Source organism: Pygocentrus nattereri, chromosome 23, assembly GCF_015220715.1.
Source record: "Pygocentrus nattereri isolate fPygNat1 chromosome 23, fPygNat1.pri, whole genome shotgun sequence".
In the NCBI taxonomy this organism is placed as follows: Eukaryota; Metazoa; Chordata; class Actinopteri; order Characiformes; family Serrasalmidae; genus Pygocentrus; species Pygocentrus nattereri.
The window spans coordinates 23776868-23794968 of NC_051233.1; the positions used below are offsets into that span (position 1 = coordinate 23776868).

Sequence of the window (18101 nt, forward strand, 5' to 3'; positions counted from 1 at the left end):
TTAAGAGTATAGAGCCGGTTTATGAGTAGAGAGCCGGTTTATGAGTATAGAGCCGGTTTAAGAGTATAGAGCCGGTTTAAGAGTATAGAGCCGGTTTATGAGTAGAGAGCCGGTTTATGAGTATAGAGCCGGTTTAAGAGTATAGAGCCGGTTTATGAGTAGAGAGCCGGTTTATGAGTAGAGAGCCGGTTTATGAGTAGAGAGCCAGTTTAAGAGTATAGAGCCGGTTTATGAGTAGAGAGCCGGTTTAAGAGTATAGAGTCGGTTTAAGAGTATAGAGCCGGTTTAAGAGTCTAGAGCCAGTTTATGAGTATAGAGCCAGTTTAAGAGTATAGAGCCGGTTTATGAGTATAGAGCCGGTTTATGAGTATAGAGCCGGTTTATGGGTATAGAGCCGGTTTATGGGTATAGAGCCGGTTTAAGAGTATAGAGCCGGTTTAAGAGTATAGAGCCGGTTTATGAGTAGAGAGCCGGTTTAAGAGTATAGAGCCGGTTTATGAGTATAGAGCCGGTTTATGAGTATAGAGCTGGTTTATTAGCGGTGAAGTTCTCGGAGAAACACAACACGGAAGAAACAACCACAGGCTCTGATGTCGTAATATCCCACAGTTCCATGCAGGTTCAAAATGGCGCCTGTGATTTGTGTGCGTTGCCAGTAGAACGAAGAAATCAGTTAAAATAAGTAAGTTAAAGTAATTCGATCATTTTGCTCTTAAACCGCTCCGTTAAACCGCCCCATCACGCTGACAGGAACTAGTCAGTGAGACAGCAGTAAAGCAGCAGCGTGGCGCACCGCTGTGCTAGCGCAGCTAACCGAGCCGGACTCGGTTTTAGCAGCTAGTTAGCTTAGCTTGGCTGGTAAATGTAGTTTTCTGCTGTGTGACAGAATATCTGCTTCTCACGGTCACTGTTTTACTGTTTCACTGATGCTAAAACCTTCGCATTTTACTCGGAATGGAAGTTAGTTTCTTATTCAGCTCCGTCTTAATCGAACTTTGCGCACTAACGTCGCATAAGTGGTGCTCCAGGTCAGTTCTGGCGCCTTTGAGCGTCTCGTTCGTGTTTTTAGTGAGTTGTTGTTGTTGCTGTTGTTGAATAGGACAGAATGGCGTCAGGCTCCGGAGAAAGGCAGCACGCTAGTGTTGCATCGCAGTTCTTCACTGGCGCGGAGGATGCAGCCATCGATATGACCACCAGTGAAAAGGTACTGCAGGGCTCCCTTCGCCTCAACCACTGCTTCCCAGCCCCAGTCCTGTAGACCACCTGCACTACACGTTTTACTGTTCCTCCTGATCTAACACACTCAACTTACGAAGGATCGCCAGCTTATACCTTTATTTAAGTACAGGATTGTAGTTATGTAGCAGTGGACTGGACCACATCAAATTTGTCCAATACAGTTTGGTCATTTTCCTGCTGAAATACACCTGGGTTAACTTTTCGGGGATTCTCTGTCCTAATGCCATTACTAGACACAAACTGTGCACTAAGCCATAGACCGCACTTAATTAACTTAATTTCCAGTAAAAAATCTGCTTTAATTACAAGTTACTCATTGTTCAGTGTCAGAAGAAAATGAGATTGTACTAATGTATCCCCCTTTTGGTTTTATTAAAGCTCACACTGTTTGTGACTAATTTTAGGTTGTTCTAAGAAACCTGCAAGAATCCAAAGTTCAGGCTTAAAAGTTTGTTTCATTTTCTGCTTTTTAAGTTCCAAGTAGTCCCTGAACAGTCAGTTGTTCTGAGAACACGAAATCAGTCCTTTTTTATCTCTATACAAAACTGAATCTTTCAAATAATTAATTTCATTCTCAGCAGGTTATTTTGGTTAAAGTCTTACTCAGAGCTGAGTGTAATGTTTTTGTCGCTTACATTTGCTTCATAGGTCGTAGATCTGCTGAACCAGGCTGCTTTAATGTCCACTGATGATAAACTTACCGCACTTAAACAGGTAACTGCATCTCTTGTCTAATGTGTTTTTTTTTGTCGAATACTCAGATGTTTAGATTTTATTCTTATTGTATTTGTTTGTTATGGCCATTAGGTGCAAGAGTTGATTATTAATAAGGATCCCTCCTTACTTGATAACTTCTTGGATGTAAGTACAGTATCCTCCTCAGCTTACTGTAATAGCAGTGGGATCTAAACAGAAGCAGAAACCAAAATGTCATCCCTCTGCATCTCTTTTCAGGAGATGATAGCCTTTCAGACGGATAAGTCCATTGAAGTGCGAAAATTTGTCATTGGCTTCATCGAGGAGGCATGGTGAGTTGGAGTTGGCAGCAGGAGTAGAAACAATAATTTCCATGTTGCATGGACTACTAAATTATACCCTCCCTAAAAATATACAGTCACATGATGTCCTACCTTTTCTCTTTACTAAGTTACATTGGTGGTTCTCTTACTATTACTTGACATAACACTGATGCACTGTCAGTATTCCTGATAGGAGTGATCTGCCTCCCAGTGCTTTCAGTTAAAAAAAAAATAGAAGTAAAGAAACAAAAAAATGAGTGTTTTTTACAGTAAAGGTGTGAACTAACTCTCTTCACTAAAGATGTGTATTAATAAGTCAGATTTTTAACCTTAATTTTCAAATCTTTGATTTTCTCTCTTATGTGAATTTAAAATTTTGAGCTTTGAAAAAAAGTGGATACTTTTGGTCTGATGGGCTGCACTGCAAAGTGATCTGGGTTTTTCCCCCTTCAGTAAAAGGGATAATGAGCTGTTGCTGAAGCTGATAGCGAATCTGAACATGCTGCTGAAGGACGAGAGTGTGAACGTTGTGAAGAAGGCCATCCTCACACTCACTCAGCTGTACAAAGTGGCTCTGCAGGTACTAGCCATTTTCAGTGGATTTTGTGTTCAGTATCTAAGAGTTTTTCCATATTGTTTTTTAAGCATTTTCTTCCATGATGTCATTGGCTACCCTGTAACATGAGTGACTGATTGCTTTGGTTTGTTTTGCCAGTGGCTGGTGCGCTCGAAAAGTGTATCTGAAATGCAGGAGGCATGCTGGGATATGGTGACTCATATGAAAGAGGAGGTTCTGGCTCTGCTTGATTCCGACAATGATGGTGTTCGCACCCACGCCATCAAATTCACTGAATCCCTCATCATCACCCTGTCACCACGAACACCTGACTCAGATATACCTAAGAAGCAGGAGGGGGACATCAGCCTTGACAGACTTCCAAAAGACCACTCCTACATTCGCTACGGTGAGTAGAGATGGACATTGGACAGTGTGTTGCATAATTATTAAATTATGTTTTAATAAATAAATCAAGAGTAATCAAATAAATCACTGGGTGCCTGGGAGACCAGGGATCTCTCTGTGTGGAGTTTGCATGCTCTCCCCGTGTCTTCGTGGATTTCCTCAAGGTGCTCCAGTTTCCTCCCACAGTTCAAAGATATGCAGTCAGGCTAGATGGAAATACTAAATTACCCTTAGGTGTGAGCGTGCGTCTGCCTTGTGATGGACTGGCAACATGTTCAGTGTGTTTCCTGCCTTCTGCCCAGTGAGCGCTGGGATAGGCTACAGCACCCTCCGCAACTAGGGATGGGAATCTCTAGGCACGTCTCAGTTCGATTAGGTTACGATTCAGAGGGCTGCGATGAGAAGTATTTGGTAATAGTCCATAAAGAATTTACTTCCCAAATCTTTTATTAATAAATCATATGGAAGTGATGTGCCAAGTTGACTGGAAGGGGGGGGGGGGGTCGCTGTGTCAGTTAAATATCTTTGAGCCCTGGTTCTCAATGACGGAGAACAGATGACAATCCTTGGCAATAAAAGTTGCGGTAGAGTTGGAAATTTGCTTTGCCCTTTCTGAGTTGGTTTCTCATGTTTGTCGTATTTTAGTTTAGTGGGACGCAACTTGCGTATAGTGTAGCTCCTGTCAGGGTCCTTTTTTCCCCTTTAACATCATATAAGCCAGAATGCTTCCATTACGCTAGCTCAGGGGTCAGCAACCTGCAGCTCTTTATTGGCCTGTTGCGGCATCGGATTTTGCAGTAAAATAAAGCTCTGCTGATTGTTCAAACACAGTTTTAACTATAAATGGTCTTAAACACTAAAATTAATGTAGCCTATAACTGCTGATTCACCAAGCTAGTAGCTAACAAATAGGCAAAGAGAAAGATTTGAGACAAACATTGATAATTTGTCGAAAAATAGACTTATTTGCATTTATAAGCACTCTAGCTGGTTTCCTGATACATGTAATCTGCATCATGAAACTGTCAAACACTAAAAAAAAAACAGTGAAGCTGAAGTCAGCTTCTTTTAATTTTCTCGTTCCACCTTAAATGGTACAGCAGTTACATTCTGGAACCTCATGCAGCATTTAAGGTGGAACGGGAAAATTCAAACGAAGCTGGCGAATGAGAATCTGATATCAGCCTCGTAAAAAGTAGAACGTTGAGAGACATTTTATAAAACACTGTTCTACTTTTGTAAAAAAGTTTCCTGCTGGTGATGCAAGAAAAGTGGCTGCAGCTGAGCTAAAACTTAAAGCAGAGCAAAGAAAGTCTGCATTTTTGTTTGTATTATATTTTTATCATTTTTATCCTATGCTAGGACATTAGCATGTACTGAGACCTATGTACAGCCAAGATGGTAAAGAGGGTGGTTCCTAAAGCGGTTTGATTTTTGTTGAAAAGGCAAAATGACTCTTATTAACATTAACCCCTGCACTAGCTTTTAATGTAGTGTGCACGCCAGAGACTGTCCGGGTGCTGCACTTCTCCACTTCGTTCCCTCAACGTTTCTTTATCAGTTAAGATTTTGAAAATTGGATTTTGACATTTGTAAATCTGTTCAGCATCATCCTTGTCCACATCATGATGCAACCTAGGGGGATAAGCAGCTTAGATAATGAGTGAGTGAATAAATTGGTCAACCCAAATGATTCAGATGCACTTAAATAACAACAATACACAATAACACATTGTTTTTGGATGTTCCTCTTGTGAGGAGAACTAATGTACCAAAATGCCGGCACTTTTCTTCTTTAGCTGATTTTTTTTAAACAACCTTTTCTCCAATTTATTACCAGTCCATTAATTTGCTAGGTTTCCTCTTGTCACAAAATTCTGCCAAGCTGAGAAGGTGAAAGCTACCATGTCCTTCTTTTGCAGCTCAGCGCACTTGGAGGAGGAATGCTAAGCGCAAACTCTACCAATAGGCACCTGCATTGTTTTGCATTGTGTTGGGTAAAAATAGTTGCACTACTTGAGGATGCCATCATTTATTACTTTGTTTGTTATCTTTACTTCATTTTCCCTGCAGATGTTCTCTCTGAGGAGGGGAAGTCAGCCCTAGAGAAGCTCCTGAAGTTCATGGTACACCCTGCCATCTCTAGCATTAATCTGACCACTGCTCTGGGCTCACTGGCCACGCTGGCCCGGCAAAGGCCCATGTTCATGTCTGAGGTGGTGCAGGCCTACGAGACTCTACATGGTGAGTGTAGATTTAAGTAATTGAGATGATGGTAGGAGTCGTGCAGGGCAATACTGCATATGATGGTATGAGACAAAAAAATAGTTTGCTAATAAACAGTGATATGAACCAGCTTGTAGACTAATAGTTGTTCTACAAAATTCCATTATGGCCAACTGTGATCACTTTATCATTTAAAATTTTTAGTAGTTTTCATTAAAAGTAGTTTATTGAAATCACATTTAATTCATAAAATCTTTTGAAAACTATATCTCTGTCTTGCATGGGCCTTTTAACGTGTTAGCACACCATCCATAAATGAACGCTTAATCGCTACCAGAGTTGTAACTGTTTGACCTCTGCCTTTCCCAGCAAACTTGCCCCCGACTCTGGCCAAGTCTCAGGTGAGCAGCGTGCGGAAGAACCTCAAGCTGCACCTGGTGTCTGTACTGCGACACCCCAGCAGCATGGACTTCCACAGCCAGATCTCCACGTTGCTCCTGGATTTGGGCATGGCCCAGGGTGACATAGCCCGCTGCGTACCTGCTGCTGCCCAGCCCCGCAAGAGACCCCGTCATGAGCCCTACAGTGAAGGCAAGAGGATAAAGATAGGTGAGTTGAGAGGATCATGTTTATAATACAATGGCTTTATACTCTAAAGGTGATGGTTTTGCCAAAGGTCTAATTTGTCAAAATCAACCATGGAAATGCACTATATAGACAAAAATATTAGGACACACATTTAAATCATTGAATTCAGATGGTTCATTCAGTCCTATTGCCACAGGTTTGTAAAATCAAGCACCTAGCCATGCAGTCTGCCTTTACAAACATTTGTGAAAGAATGGGTCATTCTACAAAGCTCAATGCATTTGAGCAAGGTACTGTAATAGGATGCTACTGTTGCAACAAGTCAGTTGGAGAAATTTCTCCCCCCTCTAGATATTCCATGATTGACTGTGAGTGGTATTATTTAAAAGTGGAGAAATTTTGGAACCACATCTACAAAGTGCCAGACCACGTAAAGTAACAGAGTGGGTCGCTGAGTGCTGAGGCACATAGTGGATAAAATTTGCCAACTCTCTGCTGACTCAATAACTGCAGAGTTTAAACGTTCTCCGACATTAGCATCAACACAAAAACTGTACGCCGAGAGCTTCATGGCTTGGGTTTCAATGGTGGAGCAGCTGCGTGCAAGCCTCACATCACCAAGCACAGTGCCAATGGAGTGGTGTAAAGCGGACTGGCTCTGAACTCTGGAGCAGTGGAATTGTATTCTGTGCAGTGACTAATCACATTTCTCTATCTGGCACTCTGATGAACGAGTCTGGGTTTGGCGAATACCAGGAGAACATTACCTACCTCACTGCATTGTGCCATCTGTAAAGTTTGGTGGAGGAGGGATAATACTATGGGGTTGTTTTTCAGGGGGTTGGCCTTGACCCCTTAGTTCCAGTGAAAGGAAATCTGAAAGCTTCAGCAGAACAAGACATTTTGAACAATTGTATGCTTCCAACTTTGTGGGGAATCAGTGTTTGACATCATAAATATCTTAACATTTTACCAATGAAACCTAATAATCCAGAGCTAGTGGACTGGCAGTCTGGCACGTTACGTTCTGTTTCAAAATTCTCATACCCAGAAAGACTGAAGTGAGCCTTGAGCTTATTTTATAGAAAAAAAAATCTCATTTAAATTAGTATTATAGCAGCAGTCGGAAAAATCTCAAATACATATTTCCCTCAAACCATTCAGCCCTTGTACCAGAGCATCCCAGTCCCTTTTTAATTAAAAAAAAAAAAGTAAACACTGCTAAAGCGCTCCTCTTATTCAGTTTTATAGGTAATGCTTGTCACTGTGGCAAAGCTTACAATGCTTTTTCAGCATCATATAAACGCAGCATCAGTAATCACACTAACCTCAAACTTTGACATGGTGTTAAAAAGAAATTCTATGATGTTTCAAAATTTGTCACAAACTACCTTTTTGAACAAGAAAGCACATGAATCACAGTGTAAGTCACACATCAATTTTATGTCCGTTTCATTGATTTATTGTTACTATGAGACAAACCAATAAAAAGGGCATGCCAGTCAAAAAAATGAAATCATGTTATTGCTGAAAACGAAGACACACGATGTAATTCCTCTGCTGACAGATTTAAAGGAACAGCTTCTCTTTTATTTATTTATTTTTTGTTCTGATACCGAACCCGTCATGTTCATGAGGTTAAAGCCCCCTTTCCACTGGAAAGTGGTGTACAAGATGTACTGTTGTTCAATTTGTTTGATTGATTGGTTTGATTGGGTTTACCGAACATATGGTTGGAGGTAGAAGTACAACTTGTGTTGTAGCTTTTGGAGGGATTAAGTTCTTTGATCTTGTTTTCTCTCAGTGTTTAGCTCATGACTGCTCAGTTTGAATATAACAAAATTGTGCTTGTCTCACAGAACCCACTCTGATTGAGGATGATGAGGATAAAGAAGAACCAGCTCCTGTTGTTGTGCCTAAGCCTTCATCCACCACAGGCACACAGTCTGCTATAGACCTCACTGCTGAGTTCCTGCTCCCTCTGCTCACATCGGAGAATGTGGCCAACCTGGTATGCTCTATTGCTTCATTCATAACTAGTTTCATTCAACTGTGTTCTCACTCCACAAATGTTGTTTAGGTGAGTGCCTTTTTAAGCAGTTTTGCGTGTTTTAAGCATTTTTGTATGCCTGAAGTCATCAGAGAATTTTTCATGCCATTTTATGTTTCACATATAAGTAATGTGAGATTAATTATCTATGTCGTCTCTTTGTGCTTCCGTTTCTCCTGTTTCAGGTGCTCATTAGTATGGTTTACCTGCCGGAAGCCATGCCAGCTTCCTTTCAGGCGACCTACACACCAGTGGAGTCAGCAGGCACGGATGCTCAGATCAAACATCTGGCCAGGCTCATGGCCACACAGATGACTGCAGCCGGGCTTGGGCCAGGTGAGGTGTAGAGAGATGCAGGTGTTGTCACTCATTTTGCGCTGTTTTTGGACTGCACCTAAACGTGGCCCAATCCCACCTTTTCTTTTCTGATACAGATATTGAAGCTTTGTGTTAAAAAAAAAACTCCAAATTTTTGTTTGTAGTTCCTAGTCAGCCCCACAGGAAGAAATGTGAGTGTTGGGCATTTTAGACTAGATTTGTTAAATGATTAAATTGCGTTAATTACGTAACGCCATTAATATCCAGTCAGGCAGTTTCTGCTCTAATAGTGGCCTTATAGTGGTAGCTGTCGACTTCAATGCTATCACTAGATTCAATCAGCAACATTTTTATATTTGATAAATCCACCTCCTGTCTGGGTGCATTAATCAATTGATATAATCATTAAGTTTTCTAAAGTTTCATCAGTGCATTTTATAGTGCAACAGTAAAAGCTATATTACTCTCAGTGCTTCCTATAATCTGTTGGAATAACTGCAGGTGTTATATGAATGTTGTAGTGTATCACAATTTTTGTTAATGTAGACTTGTTGCAAACAAAATGTTGCCTTGCACTGTTCTGCAGTAACAAATCATCTCTTCTTTCTCCTTCTTGTTCTCAGGTCTTGAGCAATGCAGGGCACGAGATGAAGAGGGGAAAGAGGGAGAGAGTGAAGCCAGTATGGAGGAGTCTGGTTCCAAAGATCCCATCATTATCCGGAAAGTTTCTGCTGTGTCTCTGGGACAGGCCATCTCTGTGGTGGGGGCCTATAAGAGCCCAACTGCTGAGGAGACACCTCAGGCCAAGAAACTTCCAGAACCCATCATGCCCTCCACACAGCCAAAGTAAAAATCTCCTTAACTTCTCACTTCATTAAGCACTTTTGAATACCAGAGATGATAGATTTTCTTATATGCTTCTTTTTTCAATTCTCTATTTGTTTTTGTAAACAGAGCACCTGGGAGTAGCGGACGAAAAAAGGTCTTCCGATTAGGTGATGTAGTCCAGCCCTTGTCTGATTCACAACTTGAGAAATTAACAAACATGGCCGTCAAGCGCATCCTTCAAGCAGAGAAAGCCATTGCACGTAGTGGAATGTCACACGTAAGCTGGCTTATTGGGTTTGTTCCAATCAGCTCTACTGTGTGTGTGTGTGTGTGTGTGTGTGTGTGTGTGTGTGTGTGTGTGTGTGTGTGTGTGTGTGTCTGTATACATATATAAATATATGTGCTTGCAGGATATATCTCCACCAGAAAACAATGCATGCTCTGTTTACTCCAAGTTGTCTGTTTTCCAGGTTCGTGTGAAGCTGTTGGCAAGGTTGATGACGCAGTTCGAAGGAGCAATGAAGGACGACATGCTGCATTTCATCCTGGAGGATATGCGGGCCCGGAGTGACCTGGCTTTTTCTCTGCTGTACCAGGAATACAACCAGTACCTGAGCCAGCTACCCTCGGGCTCGCTGGACAGCTACGAACACTGCCTTTTCGCACTACTATCTGGCCTGCAGGAGCGGCCTGAACAGAGAGATGGGTAAGTTGCACAGATTCAGGAATAGCTCAATTACTGAGTATAGATTAATAATAGGTGATGCATCATGATGTATCAGTAAGAATGTGGTGCTTCAGCGGTGTCAAATATTTTCAATTGTAACAGTTTGTTATGAGACCTTAATGTACTTTTCTCTAAAGTACACTGCTTTGTAAATGGCTCCTCTTATGACTGATGCACATGAATACTTGATTGAAAAACATGAAAGGCTGACAATAAAAAATAATAATAAAATATAAAAAAAATATATAGTTTGTGCCAAGGCATCCAACACCCTCAACACCAGAAAAGTTGGTCATCCAAGGCAATGAATACAAATTAAGCATCTTATTCAAATTTTTTGTTCCACCTGTAATTGTTGCAGCAGTTACATCCCTGCTGCTTGATGCATAACGTCTGTCAAGTGTCCCTTGTGTAAACCATTTAATAGTTACACATAGTCAGTGTTACTCTATTGTCCCCATAGACATTATGCTGTTTATTTTCTGATAATTTGACAAAAATTACATGTTGAAATGAATAACATTACAATGAACTGAATAGCAGTGAAGATCTGCATCATACCAGAGCTCAAGATGTCATTGAATGGCTCTTAAATGCCCACTCATGAAATTAGCCCTGTTGTCTACTTGCTGTTCAAGATTTCTGGAAATTGATTCACAGAAGCATTGCTCTGAGTTATTTTATTTGCATGAATGAAATACTTGTTACCCTTTGTTTACCCTCAGTGTATTCTCTTCTCTTGTAGGCTGTTTACCAAGCTGGTGCTGGAAGCTCCTCTTATTACAGAGTCTGCTCTGGAGGTGATCCGACGCTACTGTGAAGATGAGGTTAGACAAACTACCATAACAAACTTCTCAGTCAGAGCAGATGGTTGCAATGCATGCGTGAGATTTATTATTTTTTTTTAATGGTTTCGATATTGTCCTTTTTTTTTTTTTTATAGCATGTAAAAGTTTTCCACAGTAGCATCAGATTCTGTGTGGTGATGGTGTGTGTTTGTGTTGTAGTCTCGCGTTTACCTGGGCATGACCACTCTGAAAGAGCTCATACTCAAACGCCCTTCCAGGCAGTTCCAGTACCTTCACGTTCTGCTAGACCTTAGCTCTCACGAAAAAGAAAAGGTTAGCACTCTTTGTTTTTCCCCTAAATGGCTTCAAATGTCTGTATGGTGATTGATTGTTACTTTGCATATGCTTTAGGTGCGCTCCACCGCCCTCACCTTCATCAAGCGTTTGTATGAGAAGGATCACCTGAGAGAATACATTGAGAAGTTTGCTCTGAACTACATGCAGCTGCTTGTCCACCCAAACCCTCCTTCATTACTGTTTGGAGTTGGAGATGACACAGGTTTGGAGAAATATCTCTGACATTCACGTACATCTGTCATATAATCCAGGTTTAAGGTCAAAGTCCTGGCCTGGAATATTCAGTATTACAGACACTTTCCTGCATTTTGGGGACTTTTGTATGAAAATGTAAATGAAACTCTTGGCTCCCATTCATTATCATTACATTATGGGTGAAGTAATCCTTGAAAATGATTCTGCTTTGTCTCCAGAGGTGGCATCTCCTTGGACAGAGGAAACAGTGAGGCAGTGCCTTTATCTGTACCTCTCCCTTCTACCTCTCAACCATCGTCTGGTTCATGAACTAGCTGCCGTCTACACTGAGGCCATCGCTGATATAAAACGCAGCGTGCTCCGTGTCATAGAGCAGCCTGTAAGGCCTCCTTACTCTCTCACTCTGTTCTTTTCTCCAGTGCTCCAGCCTTTTTAATGCTGCTGTAATGCTATGCTCGTACTGTAATTCTGTCAAATTCCATGCGCTCCTCCACTCCTCCTACTTCCTCCCACTTTCTTTACCCTCTTGTTTAGTCAGACACTTGACATTGTGCAATACTTAATCCGTAGAGTGTTGTACCTATTTATTTAATTATTTAGTTATTCAGTTTTTTGCAGCAAACTTATACCTGTTTAGGTGTTTCGTTCATGTTTGTTCTGTTACTTTTGCTCTTCAGATCCGAGGAATGGGTATGAATTCTCCTGATCTGCTGCTGCTGGTGGAGAACTGTCCCAAGGGGGCAGAGACCCTGGTCACTCGTTGTCTCCACATTCTGACTGACAAAGGTACAATCTTGGCATTTAATTAAGGATATTTTGTTGTGTTACATACTTTTATTCATAGCAACGAATGTGCAAGCAGCAAATTGCTTGTTTTCAGTGTGTTTAAAGTACTTGTTTTAAACAAGATGATGGGTCTGTCTATATGTTTGTAGTAGGGTTGTAAAAATGCATCTGAATAGCCTCTAGCTTGCTCAGTAGCAACCCATTCTGGAAAAATCCATTGTTGTGATTTTTTTTTTTAAATATCAAGCTCTTTATTTTACATATATCTGATGTTATCACCTAACAGTGTTGGCTAGCATCATAGTGAATAATGAGGAGGAGCAGAGGCCATTCTTGTCCTCTCTTTAGGACTCCTAGTCATGGACGTTTGTGGTATTGCGGGTGATCTTAATCTCCCAATGAAAGAACCAACTTGTGGCTTGTGGACACAACTAATCTGTAGCAGGCCGTCTTATTAGTTTGCCTCTTTCTCTGCAGTACCTCCGTCTCCAGACTTGGTGGAGAGAGTGAGGGATCTTTATCACAAGCGAGTGCCAGATGTTCGTTTCCTTATCCCAGTCATTAACGGCCTTGAGAAGGTGAGGTGCAACAGTATTCTCTCAACATTTTGTCTTGTGCAGTTTCAAACTGAATGCCAGTGCTCCTCAGTAGAGGTTATATCTTTTTTAGCTTATGGCTGTAATGTTGTAGCAGTAGCTCGCCTAACGGTAGTTTGGCTGTGTTCAACAGAAAGAGGTGATCCAGGCGTTGCCCAAACTTATCAAGCTCAATCCCATAGTAGTCAAAGAAGTCTTCAACCGTCTCCTGGGCACACAACACAGTAAGGATGTGTTAGTCTTTTGGTGTTTTAAAGGAAATGGTTCTTTGCTGGTTCACTTGCTTTGTTGTAGGGGTGCTATAGAAGCTTCTTGTTACTTTAGCTTGATTACTTGATCAATTACATTTCTGTGACACAATACCTCTACTCTTTAGGTGAGGGTAGTTCTTCTATGTCTCCTTTGACTCCTGGTGAGCTCCTTATCTCGCTCCACAATATCGATTCCACCAAGTGTGACATGAAGTCCATCATCAAGGGTAAGAGCTGTTTTTATATAAGCTTCTCAACCATGTTTAATTCGCAACTGGTGCTGGATAGTAGTGTTTACTGATGTGGCAAAAAAAAGGAAATCTGTTTCTTTCAAACTTATCAAGCCTAGTAGGCTCATGTTGTTTGTTGTTGTTTGTTGTTGTTGTTGTTGTTGTTTTTTTTCTTTCTTTCTTTCTCCCCATTTCATATTTTGTTGTTTTGATGCCACACCTTGCCTTTGATGTTTTGAAAAACCTTAATTTCAGTTGTATGATGCAATCCTTAAAATCTTTCAGCCACACCGGATACGTTACTGAAAGTGGTTATATTTAGCTTAGTTGTAATTGTTTCATTGTACTTAAAATACTCTGTAGCATTTAAATAAACTAGATTCTGAATATCACTCTTCTTTGCACACATTTGTTCCCAAAGCCACAAACCTGTGCTTTGGTGAGAAGAACGTTTACACGTCAGAGGTCCTGGCTGTGGTGATGCAGCAGTTGATGGATCAGAATTCTCTCCCCATGTTGTTCATGCGAACAGTCATCCAGTCGCTCACAATGTACCCCCGCCTGGGCGGCTTCGTCATGAACATCCTCACCCGCCTTATCCCCAAACAGGTGTGTGGTGCAATTCCTTAATGCTTCTTTAGGACTCCTTATTGTGGCAGAAGGGAAGCACTGAATGATGAAATTGCTAACGTTTCTGTTGTCAGTTTTAATGGACTTACAATATATCCATTTCTAGGTGTTTGCAATGCTTGGTATATGCCATGTTTGCAGGTTAATCACAGTGGAGGTTTTAGAATTTAGCAAATGGCTTCATAAAAACTAAAATCAATTATTTTTTTCTTTCACAACTGAACACTTTTCTTACATAATTCTAGTCTCATCGTATTCTGATTTAAGCCTTTGCTGTCAATTTCCTGGGTGTATGTAGGTGTGGAAGTATCCCAAGGTGTGGGAAGGCTTTGTGAAGTGCTGCCAGCGCACCAAGCCACAGTCCTACTCTGTGCTCTTGCAGCTGCCACCTGCACAGCTGGCCAGTGTGTTTGAGCGCTGTCCGGAAATGAGGGAGCCTCTCCTGCAACACGTCCGCTCTTTCACCCCGCACCAGGTAAAAAAAAAAGTAAATAGATAAAAAGAGAGAGAGAGAGAGAGAGAAGTAATGACAATGTCAGTGTCTTGGGTTACCAAAATATCTCAAATGTCTTGTTAAAACAGAAACTGAAAATGTTTGTTCATAAAGCACATCAAGAACACATTGAAATGATTTTCACTACATGTACCCGAGATTATTTACTAAAATAAAAAATGACCCACAATTTGAAGAAATATTAATAGTCACTTGCTGTACAGCTGTTTACTGCCCTCTGCCACTATATATTGCTCTGCATTGTTGTGGCGTGCACTTTACAAAGAGGATGTAAGAATACGGGAATTTAATTTCACCATAAATTTTATAAAGACATAATTGTATGCATTTATCTGCATTATTAAAATTTGAAATATAGTTGTTGGGTTTTGTACCACAGTATGTCATTAAACGGGTAACTGTCCCATCCCTAGTCAGCAATTCACTCCTATCTAGTCCAGTCTGCTGCAAGCAGCTGAAAGAATCTTCTTCTGATGCAGTTTGTACAATATGATGTTCAAAAGAGGAAACCATGATATCAGGTAGAAAGATTGAATTCTACAAATGCAAACAGATGTTTTCATACGTGTTTTGTGCATACATTTCTAACTAAGTTATAGTTAAATTTGTTTGGTGCACATTAACACACGTTTTCTACACCGTCTGTGTCTCTGTAGCAAGCACACATCCCATCCTCCATCATCGCTATTTTGGAAGCTACCAACAGAATGCAGGAGCCTCAGCCACAGCCTGAAAGTGACCACGCGGAGGCAGTGGAGGAGAGAGAGGTCAAACCTTAACACTAAACTAAAGGGATAAATGGATAACATAAGGGGAATTCATATCCCGCTTATAAAACAGATACATATTTTTCACTTGAATATCTATTTACAAACTATTGTTTTCTTTTTCTTTAGATGCATCTCCAGGAAGTTGTAATGCCTGCAGCACAAGCAGAAACTCCAGCCCCAACTGTATTTGCTGCTCATGAGCCAGCACCTCAGTTGGGATTGAGCAGAAGGGAGGAAGAGGAGGAACCTATGGAGGAAGGAGAGGCAGATCCAGAATGTCTGGAAGTAGCTGATGAAGCCACAACACAAGTAAGATTCTGTGTAGTTGCTTTCAAGTTTACAGTGCATCACCAGTTTATGGGCTAACACTGAATTTTGACCATTGCAGATTAAAGCACTTGAAGCTGAGAAGGGGCCCAACGACATTCCTCAGGAAAAGGCAGAGGAACCAATGGAGCAGACCTTTACTGAATCTGCAGATGCAAGTGACCAGCCACAAGATGGGCTGGAGGACCGTATAGCAGAACCTGAGCCAGCAGCAGCAGCAGCAGATACTGAAATAAGCAGAGAGGAGGAGAACTGAGTAAATGCACTGACAAGGCCCTCAGTAACTCTAAGGCAAACTGTTTCAACCGTTAATTTTGTGTTATCATTCCCAAAAAAAGTCTCGTCTGAAAAATAAAATATCTTCTGTACAGTTTCCTCCCATTTTTTGTTGATAACTTTAAAGTATGCAGAGAAACAGATGGACTACAATCAGTAATTGTAGACCTACAAAGTCCACCTATATCATAAGAGGAGCTGATAAAAAGGACAGAGTATTGATATCATAGGCTGTATATACAGTCCATGGTAGAAACGAGGAGGTATACTTAATGAAGTGGGCTCATAAAAGCTGTGCCCTCTTAGCCAATCACATTCAGAAGATCTAAGCTTTTGTTAGACTAGTAACTGGAATTAGCTCAGTGAGCCTGTGGTGATCGATAAAATAAATGTAAAACATCTTTACGTTATTGTTTTGCTTTAACGTGCCCTAAACACACAGCACAAATGGAAAGTTCTGAGGGAACCTCTAAGACCAAAGTTGGCTGCATGCAAATTTCAAGTGCTTCCCAGACCAGAACCAGAAAACAGCCCAAGTTCATTTAGATTTTCTTAAAAGTCTCCATTGTAAATGTCACAAGGCTGAGCTGAAGTTTATTGGGGTTGTGGCTTCAGTGACAAGACTGAACCAAAACTACAAACAAAAGCTGAACAACACTAAAGATGAACGACACTAAAGCTAAACTACACTAAAGCTGAAAACAAAAAAAGACTCTAACTCACCCTACATTAAAAACAGGAGAAAAGGCTCATGAAAATAAATGGCACTCATTCCCGATTTTTCCCAAATTAAATAATGTCTTATAAAGCTTTCACTAGTACCGGCTGGCCAATAGATGGCGCTAAAATGCACAGTCATGTGTAATATATATAGTATATTGGGGAAAATTAACTTCGTTATTTCCTCTCTCTTCTGGTACGATAGAAACATTGTCCGATGACTGTTCTTAACACAAGATGCGCACATAGCAACATAAACAATTAAACCCATCAGCATCCTCGATGCCTAAAGGGCGCTTTATTTACTGCCCCAAGCAGTCAGTCAGTGGAGTAACTGTTAGGGACGCCTGACGTGATTAACAAGGATGAATCATTGTTGAAGGCACAGCATTTCAGCTGCCCCCAAATTCAATAAGATCTCCAAAATCCTTTTGAGAGGGGAACGTTTGGTGGAGAAACGTGAGAGAGCTTGGCCCAGATACACCCGGCATAAAAATCATACAACAGGCTAGTGGGAAAGGCTTCTTCCGTTACCAGTCAGTATAGCAGAAAGGCTTGGCCAGCTTGATGCAGCCATGTAATCACATTATTTGGCTCTAGTAATTTCTAATTTGTCTTCTGTGTTTTTTGCTTAATTGTACTGTTTGTTTCTGAATTCAATTGATATGATTTTTACTAACAAATAATTATTTCGCAAAAGGCTGATATCCTGCAGTTTGCTTTAAATAGTATTGGAATAGTTGCCGAAACTGACTGAATATGGCACAAACAGCCCCACCTGGAATAGTTTTCACCAGCCGCCCCTGGCTTTCACCTGTTTAACAAGGGAAGTGAAGAGAGACAGAGTGGAGTAAAGAGTGCCAGGCTGGCCAGGAAAGGTGCACTTCAAATCAAATCCGCCTTGAGGCGTCACCCAAGATCAACTTTATAGAGACTGTGTCTTTGCCCCGAATTAAAACTAAATTTAATCATAGAAAAACTCAATCAGTCCGTTTAAATAACCTAATCAACATATATCCATGTTCTGATGATGGCACTAACACCTAAGATCTAAAGCTTGGACTACTTAATATAAGATCACTAAACTCTAAAGCAGTCGTCGTAAATGAAATTATAAGCAATCATATATTTGACTTTTTTTGTCTTATTGGTTAGACCAGATGAATATTTAGCTTTAACTTCCACTTCAGAGACCTCTGAATGTCCTCCAGGCAGTGGCTTGCTGACCTCTTTTATACAGAAGGATGCCCTCATGTGGTCATTTACGAACCTGCACATAATGCAACATAGAGAGAAAACCCAAAACGCTATCAAAAAGAATATTATAACCAGGGATCATAACATGAATTACTTCTCTTTTAATGAGTTTGGACCTTGACAGATGACTTACAGTGATGTTACAATAAGGTGATGCAGCTTGTTTTTGCCAAATGAGTTGTAATCTTTTAGAAATTGTTCATTCGTTTGTTTGCATCTATATTTATGCAGTTATTTCATATTGGATCAATTCAGAAAGTTTAAACAGTTCAGAAAGTTTAGATTTGATCATTTTGTCTGTGGTGTTTAATATTAGAGAAGCATCCCGAGAAAACTGATGGAACAAAGAGGATAAGAGTTGGTTTTACATTAAAAATGTTCTAACAGTAACTGCAGTTAATGCTTTGACACTGAGGTTTCTGAAAGGATAAATACAGAAATGGGA

General features: G+C 40.7%; 1 protein-coding gene across 1 annotated transcript; it reads left to right on the forward strand.

The window, feature by feature from the left end:
• The first annotated feature begins 547 nt into the window (after positions 1-547).
• On the forward strand, positions 548-15784 carry sympk (symplekin). The gene is made up of 27 exons (XM_017699392.2): positions 548-682; positions 1100-1204; positions 1888-1953; positions 2047-2100; positions 2194-2267; positions 2712-2838; positions 2974-3223; positions 5296-5466; positions 5818-6057; positions 7896-8047; positions 8272-8422; positions 9028-9250; positions 9359-9509; positions 9703-9938; positions 10705-10786; positions 10967-11080; positions 11159-11306; positions 11518-11678; positions 11977-12085; positions 12563-12663; positions 12815-12905; positions 13058-13159; positions 13584-13771; positions 14091-14267; positions 14963-15073; positions 15203-15385; positions 15465-15784. Exons 2-27 carry the CDS (start codon positions 1106-1108, stop codon positions 15657-15659), a joined length of 3756 nt encoding a protein of 1251 aa, XP_017554881.2. The 5' UTR covers positions 548-682; positions 1100-1105; the 3' UTR covers positions 15660-15784.
• Positions 15785-18101: the final 2317 nt, after the last annotated feature.